The 14,304-nt window shown below is 38.4% G+C and overlaps 1 protein-coding gene across 1 annotated transcript in view; it reads left to right on the top strand.

Annotated features, from left to right (window-relative positions):
* Positions 1-14,304, top strand: part of Pola1 (DNA polymerase alpha 1, catalytic subunit) — a 357,662-nt gene that overhangs the window by 14,359 nt on the left and 328,999 nt on the right. Inside the window, exons 5-11 of the mRNA XM_045140429.1 lie at positions 3,225-3,340; positions 3,777-3,839; positions 4,642-4,734; positions 5,117-5,204; positions 5,455-5,659; positions 5,755-5,933; positions 13,627-13,739. Of these exons, the coding sequence (XP_044996364.1) occupies positions 3,225-3,340; positions 3,777-3,839; positions 4,642-4,734; positions 5,117-5,204; positions 5,455-5,659; positions 5,755-5,933; positions 13,627-13,739 (857 nt within the window). The remainder of the gene's footprint in view (positions 1-3,224; positions 3,341-3,776; positions 3,840-4,641; positions 4,735-5,116; positions 5,205-5,454; positions 5,660-5,754; positions 5,934-13,626; positions 13,740-14,304) is intronic.

Genomic DNA, 14,304 nt, shown 5'->3' with positions numbered 1-14,304 from the left:
TTTGGATAGTTTTGTGCTTTGACACGTTCCTCTGAAAATCACTCTATAGTGTGATACATAGATAATCTACAGATCTTAGCTGCTTATTTCTAGCTACATAGCTGCGAAATATTTCATTGTGTAGGGATGCTATAGTTTATTCTAATGATTATTTTGGAAGAACACTTATTTTCAGTAATTTGTTATTAAAGATAGTACCCTATCCAGTAACTCTGTGCATATGTTTTGTTTCCTTAGGGGGAAAAAATCCTAGAAGTGAGATTGCTGGCTGAGAATTTTTTGTTTTTTTTTTTTGAGACAAAGTCTCACTAGGTAGCCTAGGCTGGCCTTCAACTTCAGATCCTGCTGAATGCTAGGATTATAGGCATGAGATACCATGCTCAGGTTATGTTAAGTTTTATTAGATATTTTCAAGTTCTTCACAGGAGTTGTCCTGTTACACCTTCTTGTAAATAAGGGTTTGTTTTCCCAAAGCCTTTTCAATAGTATGTAGTCAAGCTTTTGAATATTTCTTCTTCTGAAACCTTTTCATAAAACATAGTAACTACTTGTATGTTTGTGTTTATTGCTTACTTCCTAGTTGAGATTTTGTTTTTATTTTTAATTTTTAATCTGTTGGCTTCCTCTCCTCTCCTTTTCCTATCCTCCTTCTTCTTCTTTTTTTTTTTTTAATGTAGGATCTCGCTGTAGCCCAGGCTGACCTGGAATTAGTCTCAGGCTGGCCTCGAACTCACAGTGATCCTCCTATATCATCCTCCCAAGTGCTGGGATTAAAGATGTGTGCTACCACGTGCCTGGCTGTTCATTGGCTTTCTTTTCAAGTCAGGGTCTCATCTAGTCCAGGCTGACCTGGACCTCACTCTGTAGGCCCAGGTTGGAGTATAAATCACTGAGATATTCCCATCTCAACCTTAGTGCTTGTATTCAAGGTGTGGTATCAAGTAAATTGATCCTTTATTTGTGATACATATCGGAAAACTTTTCCCTGGTTTTGTTATTTTTGGGATAATAGAATTTATCAGTCCTTTTCTGCAAGTGGATTTTGAGTTATAGTTACAAAAATTTTTACAACACCAGGTTACAAATAACCCTTTTTTAAAAAATTAAAGATTATTTGTTTATTTGCAAGGAATGAAAGAGAGTGAGAGAGGAGAGAGAGAGAGACAGAGAGAGACAGAGAGAGACAGAGAGACAGAGAGAGAGAGACAGACAGACAGACAGACAGGAGAGAGAGAAACAGACACATAGAGAATGGGCACACCAGGGCCTCCAGCTATTGCAAACAAAATCCAGATGCATGTTCCACTTTGTGTATCTGGCTTTGCATGGGTACTGGGGAATTGGTCCCCGGTCATTAGGCATTACAGGAAAGTGCCTTAACTGCTTATCCATCCACTTGCTTTTTTATTGTTTGAAACTTGTTTTCTTAAAAAGCAAAATATTTGTGTAGTTAGCTTTCTTTTTCTTTTTTGTTGAGGTAGAGTCTCACTCTAGTGCAGGCTGACCTATAATTAATTCACTATGTAGTCTTAGGGTGGCCTCAAACTCACGGTGACCCTCCTACCTCTGCCTCCCAAGTGCTGGGATTAAATGCATGTGCTACCATGCCTGGCTCTGCTAGCTTTCTTTTTAAAATTGCCATTTTGTCATTAGTACTGGTTTACTTCTTTAAAATGGTTAGCCAATACTACTCAATAAGTCCAAATGATGTAAAGTGCCACTTTTATTACATATTAAATTTCCATAAGTCATTTCATAAGTCATTCTTCCTCTAGTCTTTTCTTATACATGGTCTGTCTGTGCATGCTACTACTATACTATCTTAATTATTCATTTTAATTTTTTTTGAGGTTTATGACTATTCTGGATAAATTAGAAAATGATATTAAAATTGACAGTATTAGAAAAGTTCACTGGTCATTTAAGGCCATCAGAGAAAACACAGAGAAAACTTTTTTTAAAATTTATTTATTTGAGAGCGACAGACACAGAGAGAAAGACAGATAGAGGGAGAGAGAGAGAATGGGCGCACCAGGGCTTCCAGCCTCTGCAGACGAACTCCAGACGTGTGCGCCCCCTTGTGCATCTGGCTAACGTGGGACCTGGGGAAGCGAGCCTCAAACCGGGGTCCTTAGGCTTCACAGGCAAGCGCTTAACCGCTAAGCCATCTCTCCAGCCCCAGAGAAAACTTTTTTAATGAGTAGATATCTCTTTGCCACTTAGTATTGATAAGACATGGTGCATGTGTTCAGTTGCTTTTGGTTCCAGATGAGCAAGAAAACAGAGTATCTCCTTAGTTTTTTAAATGCTTTTTATTCACATTAACAGTGACAAATAGTCATCCCTAAATCACTCTTATATTTTCCAGAATATCAACTTGTTTTCATAATAGCTTTGAGCCCAAGCTTTCTTTTTTTTAATTTTGTTTAGTTTTGAGAGTGACAGAGAAAGAGGCAGAGAGAGAGAGAGCAAGAGTGAGTGAGTGAGCGAGCATGCCAGGGCCTCCAGCCACTGCAAATGAACTCCAGATGCATGTGTCACCTTGTGCATCTGGCTAAACTGGGGTCCTTAGGCTTCACAGACAAGCACTTAACTGCTAAGCCATCTCTTCAGCCCTGAGCCCAAGTTTTAGTTCATTTTAAAGATTGAGCCCTATGTATCTTTTATAAAGTTTCCTATTTTATATTTTGAACTCTCTTTATAAAATATTTTTTTTATTTTTATTTACTTATTTGAGAGAGAGAGAGAGAGAATATGAATGAATTAATATGGGTGGGCCAGGGCTTCCAGCCACTGCAAACAAACTCAAGATGCATGCACCACCTTGTGCATCTGGCTTATGTGGGTCCTGGGGAATCAAACCTGGGTCCTTTGACTTTGTAGGCAAGCGTCTTAACTGCTAAGCCACCCCTCCAGCCCTGGTGTGAATTCTTTATGGTTTTCTCATTAAATTCTCATACAACCAGGTGTGGTGACGCTCATGCCTTGAATCCTAGCATTTGGGAGGTTGAGGTAGGAGACTTGCTGTGAGTTGAAGGCCAGCCTGAGACTGTATTGTGAATTCCAGGTCAGCCTGGGCTAGAGGGAGACCCTACCTTGAAAAACAAACAAACAAAAAAACAAAATGAACAAAAATTCCCATGCAGAGAATGGATGGCTAGCCTTTTAGTTTTCTGTTTTGATTTTGTTCAACACATGTGTCTGAATACTTAATATTTTAATAGGAAATGATGGGAAACCACGCAAGAAGGAAAGAAAGGATGTAAAGAAACCCACAGTGATGAAACCAAACAATATTAAGGCAATGTTCATTGCTAGTGCTGGAAAGAAAACTGCAGATGTGAGTTTTGTGGTTTTCTTATATTCTGCATTTTCCTTTATCAAATGAATTTAATCATTGATCATACAAACAATAGGTGCTCAATACATGTTTGAGTAACATTTTTTTCAATTTCACTCACTGAGTTAAATTTAGATTTCAAGTAAATATAGGTACCTTAGTGGTTAGAACTTAGGAGATAGAGAAGATAATTGAACATAAAAGCTGACCTGGCATTATGTTCAATTTCATTGACTACCAGGAAGATTACAGAGTGACAATGAATGTAGAGGATGGGAATATAAATTCAAAACTTATATATGCACAGTCGATGAGAGTAAGCAGTGAAGAGGCAGGACTGATTGATTAGATGCTTCCTTTCATAGATGTGTATATAGCCTAAATGAAAGTTTTCAGTCTATAGCTCTTTTATTTTACCTTCCTTTATAATCTATAGAAAACTGTAGACTTGTCCAAAGATGATCTGCTGGGTGACATTCTACAGGATTTGAACACTGAGGTAAGTGAAGTTCCAGAGTAAAATACATAGGGACACAGGCTGAAGAAACACTAGTAATTATACAAAACAGACTAGTGCTAGAATTAAAAAAAAATCCTGGGACATCATTACAAAAAGTCCAACAAAAAATTAAAAACATAGCCTATAAGTTCATTTTTTTCTCACTATTTTAGGTGAGGAGATCTCAGCTGTTACAGCTCTGTGATTATGTAGATGGGCTGTGTGGGTGTATGTTGGAAGTAGTAAGAATACACCCAGGAGTCAATTCTGTGAATACTCACTGCTTGTGTTCAATTGCTATAGTGTATGTTCCCTAAATAGACTGAAGCCTGTCAATCTGCACACTCAGGCGTGAGAGCCCGTTCTGAATTCTGAGTGGGAATAAAGGAAGAGTCAGTGAGCTGTCCCTATAGAACTCAGGCTCAGCTACACTACAACTTTGAAATAAAGAGTAAGCTTTTATTTAGACATATACTTTTTAAGTGACTGTTGATTAAAATAACTAATGTTAACCAAACATAGTTGCATTTTGATAGTTTTTAAATACATTCTGGAAGAGTAAGTGAAAGTATGTTAAATGCTTTAAAAAATCTGGTGAAGGGTAGATTCAGTATCCTGGATTTCTAGTGATTTTTGTATTATTGTTGCTATAGTAACTGCAGTGCATGAACATAGATCCCACGGGGGGGGGGGGGCAGGGAAGGGAAAATGCTTTACTTATTGGATATGAATGAAGAAATGCACTTTTTGTGTTTTGTGGTAAACCAAGCATGGCAGTGAATGTCTCCCCCTTCTGTTTTAGACACCTCAAGTAATTCCACCACCTGTAGTGATACCAAAGAAAAGAAGATCTACTGGAGCATCACTAAATCCTTTCTCTGTGCACACCCCCAGTGTAAGTACCATCAGGCTTGATTTAGAGTACTGCTTTACATATGTTTGGTGTTTTTTTTCTTTAAATTAGGATTGCCAATGTATAGTTTCACATATTTCAAAAATAGCATGTGCTTGCCTTTTTTTCATAGTAAGTTTTGTGGTAACTAGTATGTGTTTATTATAGGTATTACAACTGTGTTAAATGCAATAATTTTCCTCTTAGAAACAAGCATTTTTTTGTAAACCTAGGTAACAGTAAAATAATTGAATGGCTGTTACATTAATAATACATAAAATCTTTTTTATAAATGGGAGCTGTCATTATCTCTGGTCAGGGAAGGACAGTTGCATATTTTTTTATATGTAGAAATAACTGACTAAACACTTTAAAACGTTTACAGGCAATTCCTTCAGGAAAACCTGCTTCCCCTGTCTTCAGGAAGGAATCTCTATTGACTCCAGTTCCTCTTAAATGTGCTGAATTTGATGGTAAGTCTAATGTCAGGCAAAAGTGCATGGTGTTGAGTAATTGCTGCCACAAATGGAAGCTTCATGATATAAGAGTGGAGGTTATTTTGAGGGTATTTTGATGGCAGTCTTAAGTGTAAAAGATTGAATTCATAGTATTAACAATTAAAAACATCCAATTTTGAGATTAAAGAGGTTACTACTTCAGTGTTGGGCAAAACTTTGTGTCCCATGGTACTAGCATGTGATAGAAGTCTGATGATACCGACAGGAGAGCTGGTGCACCCAGAGCATCCAGAAGATGAGCAGGTGGAGTCAGGGGCAGTGGAGTTTGAAGATGATGACTTTAACGAGCCCATGGAAGTTGAGGTGAAAGATGTGGAACCTTTGACTGACAAGGCTTGGGACCAAGTGAGTGAGCCAGCAGAGAGTGTGAAACACGAGGCAGATCCTAGGAAAGGGACCATGCCCTACTTGTAAGTGCATTTTATGGTATTTTCTCCCTGGCAAACAGCACTCTTAATTGTTATGCTGGATTTTGAAAGGTTTTTTGAAAATGTCATTTCTGCAGAGGAAGTTTTCTCCCAGATGTTTCTTGTTGGGACGTTGATCAGGAGGATGAAAGCAGTTTCTCAGCTCAGGAAGTTCAAGTGGATTCCAATCACTTGCCATTGGTAAAAGGGGCAGATGAGGAGCAAGTGTTTCAGTTTTATTGGCTGGATGCTTATGAGGATCAGTACAACCAACCAGGTAATCATGCATGTGCATTTATTACAGAGTAGCACCTTTTCCCTTTAATACTTTAGTGATTATAATTGGTGCAGCTCTGCCCTCACTTCTGTGGATTATTAAGGAGGAGAGCAACACTCATTCACTGTAAAGTGCATGAGCTACCCTGATGGAGAGGAGCTGAGGTGTAAATAATTCTTAAAGATGCTTATTTTTAAAAAAAAGTTATGTTATTTGGGATGTGTGCTTGTATTCCACCATTGATGTATCTGAAATTATTAGAATTCAGTTTAAATAGAATCGGGCATTAATTTCTCTCTTTATTCAAAAAGTGAGCACCCAGTGTGTATCCTGCACTAAGATGGAGTAAAAAAAAAAAAGCTGGATAAATTGCCTGCACTGTATTCTGGAGCTTATCTAGTTTAACAGGGTGTGAGTGGGTGGTAGGAAATCCGTAGTATATAAAATAAATTGGTAAATGCTGTAAATTAGTTGGAGGATGGCCAACGGTGGCTTGTCTTATGAGATGAACCCGGACTGAGATGTGAAACACTCAAGAAAAGGCTTTTAAGCTTAAAGAGCAAGCAAAGGTCTGACAAAAGGAGGCCTGTATGGGTCTAGCATACTTTACAAGTGACAAGATTGGTATAAAATGAAGGTTGGAGATAAAGGGTAAAGGCCACATAATGAAGGACCTTGAAAGTAGTATCAAGAAATTTGAATCTTATTCTAAGAATCATGAGAATAATGAGGAAATCTTGACGAGTTTTAAGTGCTGGATGCGGTTGTCTTATAATTGAGCTTGCAGTTTAACTAGAACACTGGTGTGTGCTTGTATATGTACATATGGAAGTTAGAGTACAGAAGCAGGGAAGTTGGAAGGTATGGAATCAGTCCAGGGCAGAGGTGTTAGATACTTGGACCCTGATGGCCAAGGAGAAGGAGAGAATAAGATATTTAGCTATATTTTGACATAATTTATGGATAAATTGGATGGGGGACGGAGAAGGCAAGACTGACTACCAGGTCATGCTAATGAGCTAGCTGAAACTTTAAATTTATGACTTACAGAAAGCCATTCTCTTTAAAAATTTATAGGGCTGAACTTCCAGTGAGGAATGTTGCTACTTCCTTGTAGGGGAAAAAAATCATCTAAGAGGGGTTCAGTATCCCTTATGTCAGAGGTGGCTCCTTCTATTTTGAACAAAAATAACTGTCTGAAAAGATCCTCTTTGAATTGATGTCTGTTGTGAGTTTGTGTCTCCAACCAAGCTGATCCTGTCTTATTCCAGTTGTTCAGGTCATCTTTTTCGGAATTTAAAAATTACTCCGAAATGAATGTGGTTTTTTTTTTTTTTGTTTGTTTGTTTTACTAAAGTAGAGATGCTATGTTTTTTAATTGTTACTTACTTTCTACCCATAAATAGGAGACAAAATAATTTTGACATATACATTTGTTTTTCTTTCTTTGTCTTTCAGTCTGTATATGTATTATGATATGTATATGTTCATATAGGTGCACATGTGTGAAGGTCAGAGGACAGCTTCATGTGCTGTTGCTTACCTTCCACCTTGTTTGACTCACATGCCAGGCTGGTTAGCCCCTGTACTTTTGGATAGTCTCCTTTCTGACTCTTTATGTGTGTTCTGCAGATCCAAACTCAGGTCCTTATATTGGAGCAGCAAGTGTTCTACCCACTGAATCATCTCCCCAGCCCCCTTATGTTTGGTTTTCATTAAATTAATCCCCGCATGTGGCTCAGAATCACTTAGTTGTGGATATATGGACTGTACTTGAGAAACTTACTCTGTTAGCCTGGGGTTCTTACCTTCCTTATCATTTTCTAAGTCCTTTGGGAGAACTTAGCTTTGTGTAACAGAGGTGTGATAGGCAGCATAAAGACTCACCCCAAAGGTGTCTGGATACTAATGCTTGGATTCTGAGATATATTATCTTAAATATTAAAACAGAATTTATGGATTTGGTTCAATTAGGATAGTTGCAGTGGATATGCAAACAGACTTTTGAAAATTGTTTCCTTGAAGCTATATCCAGTAAAAATAGAAGGAGTAAATTATGTTAGTGTAGTGGTTTGAGTCAAGGTGCCCCTATAACCTCATGTGTTCTGAATGTTAGGTCCCCAGCTGGTGGCATTTTGGTGACTATAACCTTTGTGGAGGAGATGTGTTGTTGGGTCTGGGCTTATGAGTGTTATAGCCACTTTAACCCTTGCTGGCATTTGGCTCAGTCTCATGCTGCAGTATTCTACTCACTGTGGCAGAGGTCATGTCTAGCCTTTACTCCTCCAAACCTTTCCCCTGTATCATGGAGTTTTCTCTTGAGTTTGTAAACCGAAATAAACCCTATCCTCCCACAAGCTACTTTTGGTCAGGTGCTTTGTGCCAGCAAAATGAAGGTAATTACAATAGTCAGTAAAGCAAGTATATGAGTAAGAAGAATGAGGATTAGCAATCAGACTTAAAAGACCCAATTTACCTTAAAGATAATCAGATACTGACTTTAACTAAAAATGTTATTAGTCCCTGGGGGGGGGTAGCAGGAGCAGTTTTATGATTCCTCTTATTAATTATCTATATGCTGTGCAGAACCAATTGAGTAGAATCCACGCATAAGTTTCTTAGGCTAAGATACATAATCAAATTTGGAAATGTTGTCTTAACTTATTTTAGCTAGGGCAAAATGATGTAGCTAGACCCTTTTTTCTTTGTTGCACTCTACCGGAATGTGGGTTGGAAACTAGGATTATCTGATGCTGAGTAAATGATTTCCCATCCAGTGTTGAAGCCTAGGCACTGCTTCATTGTACAATCTCAGAGGACAAGTTCGTACCATAGCAGTGTGAGTGGTGCATCCTGGAGCTGTGCAACCGTGTGGGCTTGCCCATCTCAGTGCTGCTTGTACTTGCTTGTCTCTGCTCCTTATTATTTATATAGAAAGGGGCTGTCTTTGTGGCCCAATCTAGCTATGAACTCGTGATCCTCCTGCCTAGGCCTCTTGAATCCTGGGGTTATAGGCTGTCTACCACGCTCAGTTCAGTATTATATTTTATTCCCTGTCTTGTCTAATAATCCTATCAAAACTTGAAATATGGGAGCCATTCTTTAATTCCCTTCTTTCACCAAGTCTTAATTTGTTTTCTTCAAAGTGGACATTATATTTCCACACCTGCCACCTCCAATCTCTTCTTGCCTACTGATTGCATTGCATCAGCATCCTAATTGATCTCTCCACTGCCATCCTTTATGTTACTGCCAGACTGACTGATGAGAAGGGCAACTCTGACCATGCCATTTTCTCATTTAAAACAGTCCTTGAGGCTGGGTGTCATGGAGCATGCTGTTAATCCCACCACTTGGGAGGCAGAGGTAGGAGGATCGCCATGAGTTTGAGGCCATCCTGAGACTACATAGTGAATTCCAGGTCAGCCTGGACTAGAGTGAGACCCTACCTCGAAAAACCAAAAAATTAAAAAACAACAACAACCAAACAGTCGTTGGTGGCTATTGCCCACAAGATAGTAAGGCTTCTGATGGCTGCTGTCTGAATCTTTACCCCAGAAACAGGTCTGTGTTTACCATGTTGCTCCTTTACTCACTGTACTTGACTAGATTACATTCATCAAGGTATTATTCTGGGGATGTTTTCCTAAGGTTCCAGATGGCCTTTTTCCCAGGGACCTCATCATGTCTTTTCTGTTCTAGTATTTGTTATATTATTTTGAAATGATTTGAATTGGTGTTTTCTTTTTTCCCTCCAGGGTCTTTAAGCTTCTGGAGGGCTAGAACCTTTTATTTCCTTAATTTAGCACAATGCCAAGCACAAAGTAGGCACAGATTATTGAAATAAACTATACAGAGATTGATAGTTCTATGAATGCCCATGAAAGGTCTCAGAGAATCCGAGTTGCATTTTCTATTTATTCAGTTTACCTCTTAAAGCCTTATGACACTGTGGGGTAAGAATGGGAAAGAAGGGGTTGGAGAGATGACTTACTGGTTAAGGTGTTTGTCTGTGAAACCTAATGACCCAGGTTTGATTCCCTAGTACCCATGTAAGCCAGATTCACAAGATGGCACTTGTATCTGGAGTTTATTTGCAGTGGCTGGAGGCCCTGCTATACCCATTCTCTCTCCCTCTCCCTCATCTATCTTTCTATCTCTACTTCTCTCTCATAAAGGAAATAAATAAAAAATTCAAAAAAGAATAAATGGTGGGTCCTTCCATAGTAAATATGCCTGCACAACATTGCCAGTGCCAGTTGCCCAGGATCAGAACATTAAGAAACAACAACCCTCTTTTGTGAGAATACATTATTTCCACCCTTTGTTTACTGGTTGTTACTCTTATTAATAAATAGAACATTATTTTACAGGGTGAATATATTGTCTACTATGGTAGCTACTGGCCACTTGTAGCTCTTTAAATTTATTTTATTTTTTTAAAATTTTTTTTGGTTTTTTGAGGTAGGGTCTCACTCTGGTCCAGGCTGACCTGGAATTCACTATGTTGTCTCAGGGTGGCCTCGAACTCTCGATGATCCTCCCACCTCTGCCTCCCAAGGGCTGGGATTAAAGGCGTGCGCCACCACGCCCGGCTCAGCTCTTTAAATTTAAATTAATTGACGTGAAATAAAATTTAGAATTCAGTTTCTCAGCTGTTAGCCACCTTTCAAATGCTCACTTGCCACATGAGGCTAGTAGCTGCTGCATTAGATAGCTCAAATACAGAACAATTATGTCATTAGAGAAATTTTTTTACCTTGTGTTAGTCTGTTGTAATGGAATTTGGCAGTTAAGATTGAAGCATTAAAATACAGCTTCATTTGCAAAGCCACCCATTTATGTTATTTGATGCTGAATTCTTAATGCTGACCATGTTATTGAAAGGCTTTTTGGCCAATATGTGGAAATACCTTTGTGGTGGTATTGGGGATTGAACTCAGGACTTTGTGTATGCTAAGCACATGTGCTACCACTGAGCCACACTCCAGCCTTGGAAAATATTTTGCAGTTAATTTCGTTTTTGTTTTTGTTTTTCAAAATAGTGTTTCATTCTAGCCCAGGCTGATCTAGAATTCACTATGTAGTCTCAGGGTAGCCTTGAACTTACAGTGATCCTCCTACCTCTGCCTCCCAAGTGCTGGGAATAAAGCCGCGTGCCACCACGCCTGGCTCACAGATAAATTTTTTTTTTTCGAGGTAGGGTCTCACTGTAGCCCACGCTGACCTGGAATTCAGTCTATTTTCAGGGTGGCCTCGAACTCATGGCAATCCTCCTACCTCTGCCTCCCGAGTGCTAGTATTAAAGGTGTGTGCCACCACGCCCGGCAGTTAATCGTTTGAGATGAGATTTCATTATGTTTCCCAGGCTGTTCACTATGTTTCCTCAGACATGTGAACTGAAGTGACCCGCACACTTTAGCCTCCCAAGATGGCTGTGTCACTGTTCTCAGGTTAATTTATTTATTTTACACTTGAAAGAGGTACTGATATGGTTTTGGTCCATCATCCAAGTTGTTAAGGTAAAAGGAAATTTCTAGCTATAAAGATGGCCTCAAAAAAATCTAACTAATTATTCACTTAGGAAACTGAAGTGGCAAAAGAAAAAGGAATTAATTTTTCAGTAGCAGAAATCCCAACTTCTCTCTACTTTCCTGTTCTGTGGTATTTCTCAAGTTGTATCCTTTGTAGTAACATGTCTTCCTCTGTTTTTGATGTCAGTGGGTTAAATAAAATGGCTTAAAAGCTCCTTTAATTTCAGAGGGTTGAACAGTTTCATCGTGGTAGTTGGTAATGATCAGTGAGGTTTGGTAGAATCAATGCTGCTAATAAAAATGAAGTACTCCCAAAGACCCTGTTATTGTTTCTCACATTCTTACTGATTCTAAGTCAGTCAGTTGATGCTGAATATGCCGTAATTATGAAAAGAATCTTACTCTTTGCATATGAGAACATATCCTGTCTTCATTATGACTTTTTCAAGGTTGAATAATCCTGACTGCACCTGGTTTCAGCTAGTAACTTTGGGGGGAATGTAATCTTTGTTTACCATGATCTTTTTGTGGCAAATGAGGCATAAACAGTGTCAAATGTGTTGCATGAAGTGTGATATTAGTTTGACTGTAAAATGAGCTATTTAAATCTTTGAATCCAATATTAGGGTCTTTATTTTCTTTGCTTGGCATTTTGTTTTTTCATCCTTAGCTGTTGTGAAGATGACTTCTAATTTTCTGTGCCACCTTCCCCCCTCTGTTATCTCCTCTACTTCCCCCTCCTTGTTAAAAAAAAATCACACAACTCTTATAAGAATTTTAATCATCTGCAGGAATGAAAATCCTTAAATGGTCCTATTTCTACCAGGATGAGTGACAAAAGGAAACACTGATGAGCTGTCTTGTGAAATGGGTAATTGGCCTTGTGAACAGTAACCTTTGCATCTGTCAGAATGTTCTTAGTATCTCAGATAAGAGGCTGTGTTGAGTGGCTATGTTGATTACTGGTAATTCATGAAGCTCAGTATTTTGCAAAGTGACCATCTCTTGGGTTGACTGTCAGATCTTTGGTGTCCTTTTTTGATGGCCAGTTTTCATGAAAAAAATGACTTAATGTCTGTAGAGGCCTGCTTTTAATGTTGCAGTATTTATTACTTAATGATCTCAAGATAATAGAATACAAAGGGACATTATAAGTACTAACTTGCCAGCTTTTTGAGTAGCTTATGGTAGACAAGGGTAAAATAGATTACAGTAGAACCCTACTATGATACTTACTATTATATGGAATAAGAGATGAGATAAATTACATGTTTCCCAAATATAATTTTACATGTAGAAAATACTGTTGTATATTTATTCTAATACATGAATATTTATTTTTCATTAGTAGATGCAAATGCCTAAAAAATTAGAATTCTCATATTTATATGTTCTCACAACAGGCTTTAAAGTAGCAGATATGCTGGAGAATATTTTAGTTTTTATTAAAAAAAGAAAACTATTGAGGCTGGAGGGATGGCTTAGCAGTTAAGGTGCTTGCCTGCAAAACCAGAGGACCCAGGTTCGATTCCTGAGGACCCATGTAAGCCAGGTGCACAAGGTGGCACATGTGTCTGGAGTTCCTTACAGCGGCTGGAAGCCCTGGCATAACCATTCATTCTCTTTCTCTGTGTCTTTCTGTCAAATAAATAAAAAGTAAATAAAAAAAAATCTTTGCATACGTGTGTACGTGTGTGTGCATGCCAGGGTCACTTGCCACTGCAAATGGAATGCCAAATACTTTTGCCACTTTTTGCATCAGGCTCTATGATGGTAGCTGGGAAATTTAACCAGGCCTGAAGGCTTTGCAGTTAAGCACCTTTAACTACAAAGCCATCTTCCCCAGGCCCTCTTTTGTTCTTATTGATTTGTATAATCCTGGTTATAGAGAAAATGCTTATATAAAGGTAAAGAATTATCCTGTCCCCCTTCTTTGGTGTACCATTTTTTTTTTTTTGGTGTACTTTGATTGTATCATTACGCTGGTGTATATGGCTTAAGTATTGAGAAATGAATTGATCCTAAGGAGTGGACAACTTTTGGGTCAAAATGAGCTATCATGAAGACATAAATATGTGAACACCTTCAGTAAGCCTTTATAATGTCCCTTTATTTTATTTCTTATTGTTTTCCTTTATGTGTGGTTTTTTTTCCCTCAGGTGTGGTTTTTCTATTTGGCAAAGTATGGGTTGAATCAGCCAAAATCTACGTGAGCTGTTGTGTCATGGTGAAAAATATTGAGCGAACACTGTACTTCCTTCCCCGTGAAATGGTAAACATTCGTGATTAGATTTTAGTTCTCAGTACTTGTAAATGTCACACATTCTGTGCCAGACCTGTTCCTTTAGTAGGGTAGGACTTCTCTGCAATCTGATTCTTTTTTCTTGCCACTTACCCCTGATTGTCAGCAACTCCTTTAAAGGTTGGGAAGAGCATAGACATAAAGTAGAACTGTGTTTTTCAGTGTTAGAGTAAAACTTTAAAACATATCATGCTAAAACCAGGTGTGGTGACGCATACCTTTAATCCTAGCACTCAGGAGTGAGAGGCAGGAGGATTGCAGTGAGTTCATGGTCACCCTTAGTCTATATAGTAAATTCTAGGTCATCCTGGGCTAGAGTGAGACCTTAACCTTGAAGAATTGAAAAACCAAAAATAAAAAAAAAAAAATCTACCTTTTTTTTTTTTTTTTTGTTACTCCTCATGTCTTTAACATCTGGACTTGTGGCTTTGTCTCTAAAATCTAACATGACATTTGGCTTGGTTTACATGCCTTGCTCCATAGGCAGCAGTAAAATTCCCTTCATGGCTATTTAACAGACTCAGTTCCCTTTTTA

Source organism: Jaculus jaculus, chromosome X, assembly GCF_020740685.1.
Source record: "Jaculus jaculus isolate mJacJac1 chromosome X, mJacJac1.mat.Y.cur, whole genome shotgun sequence".
Taxonomy (NCBI): domain Eukaryota; kingdom Metazoa; phylum Chordata; class Mammalia; order Rodentia; family Dipodidae; genus Jaculus; species Jaculus jaculus.
The sequence above is the reverse complement of the archived record's forward strand: the minus strand, read 5'-3'. Positions and strand labels throughout refer to the sequence as shown.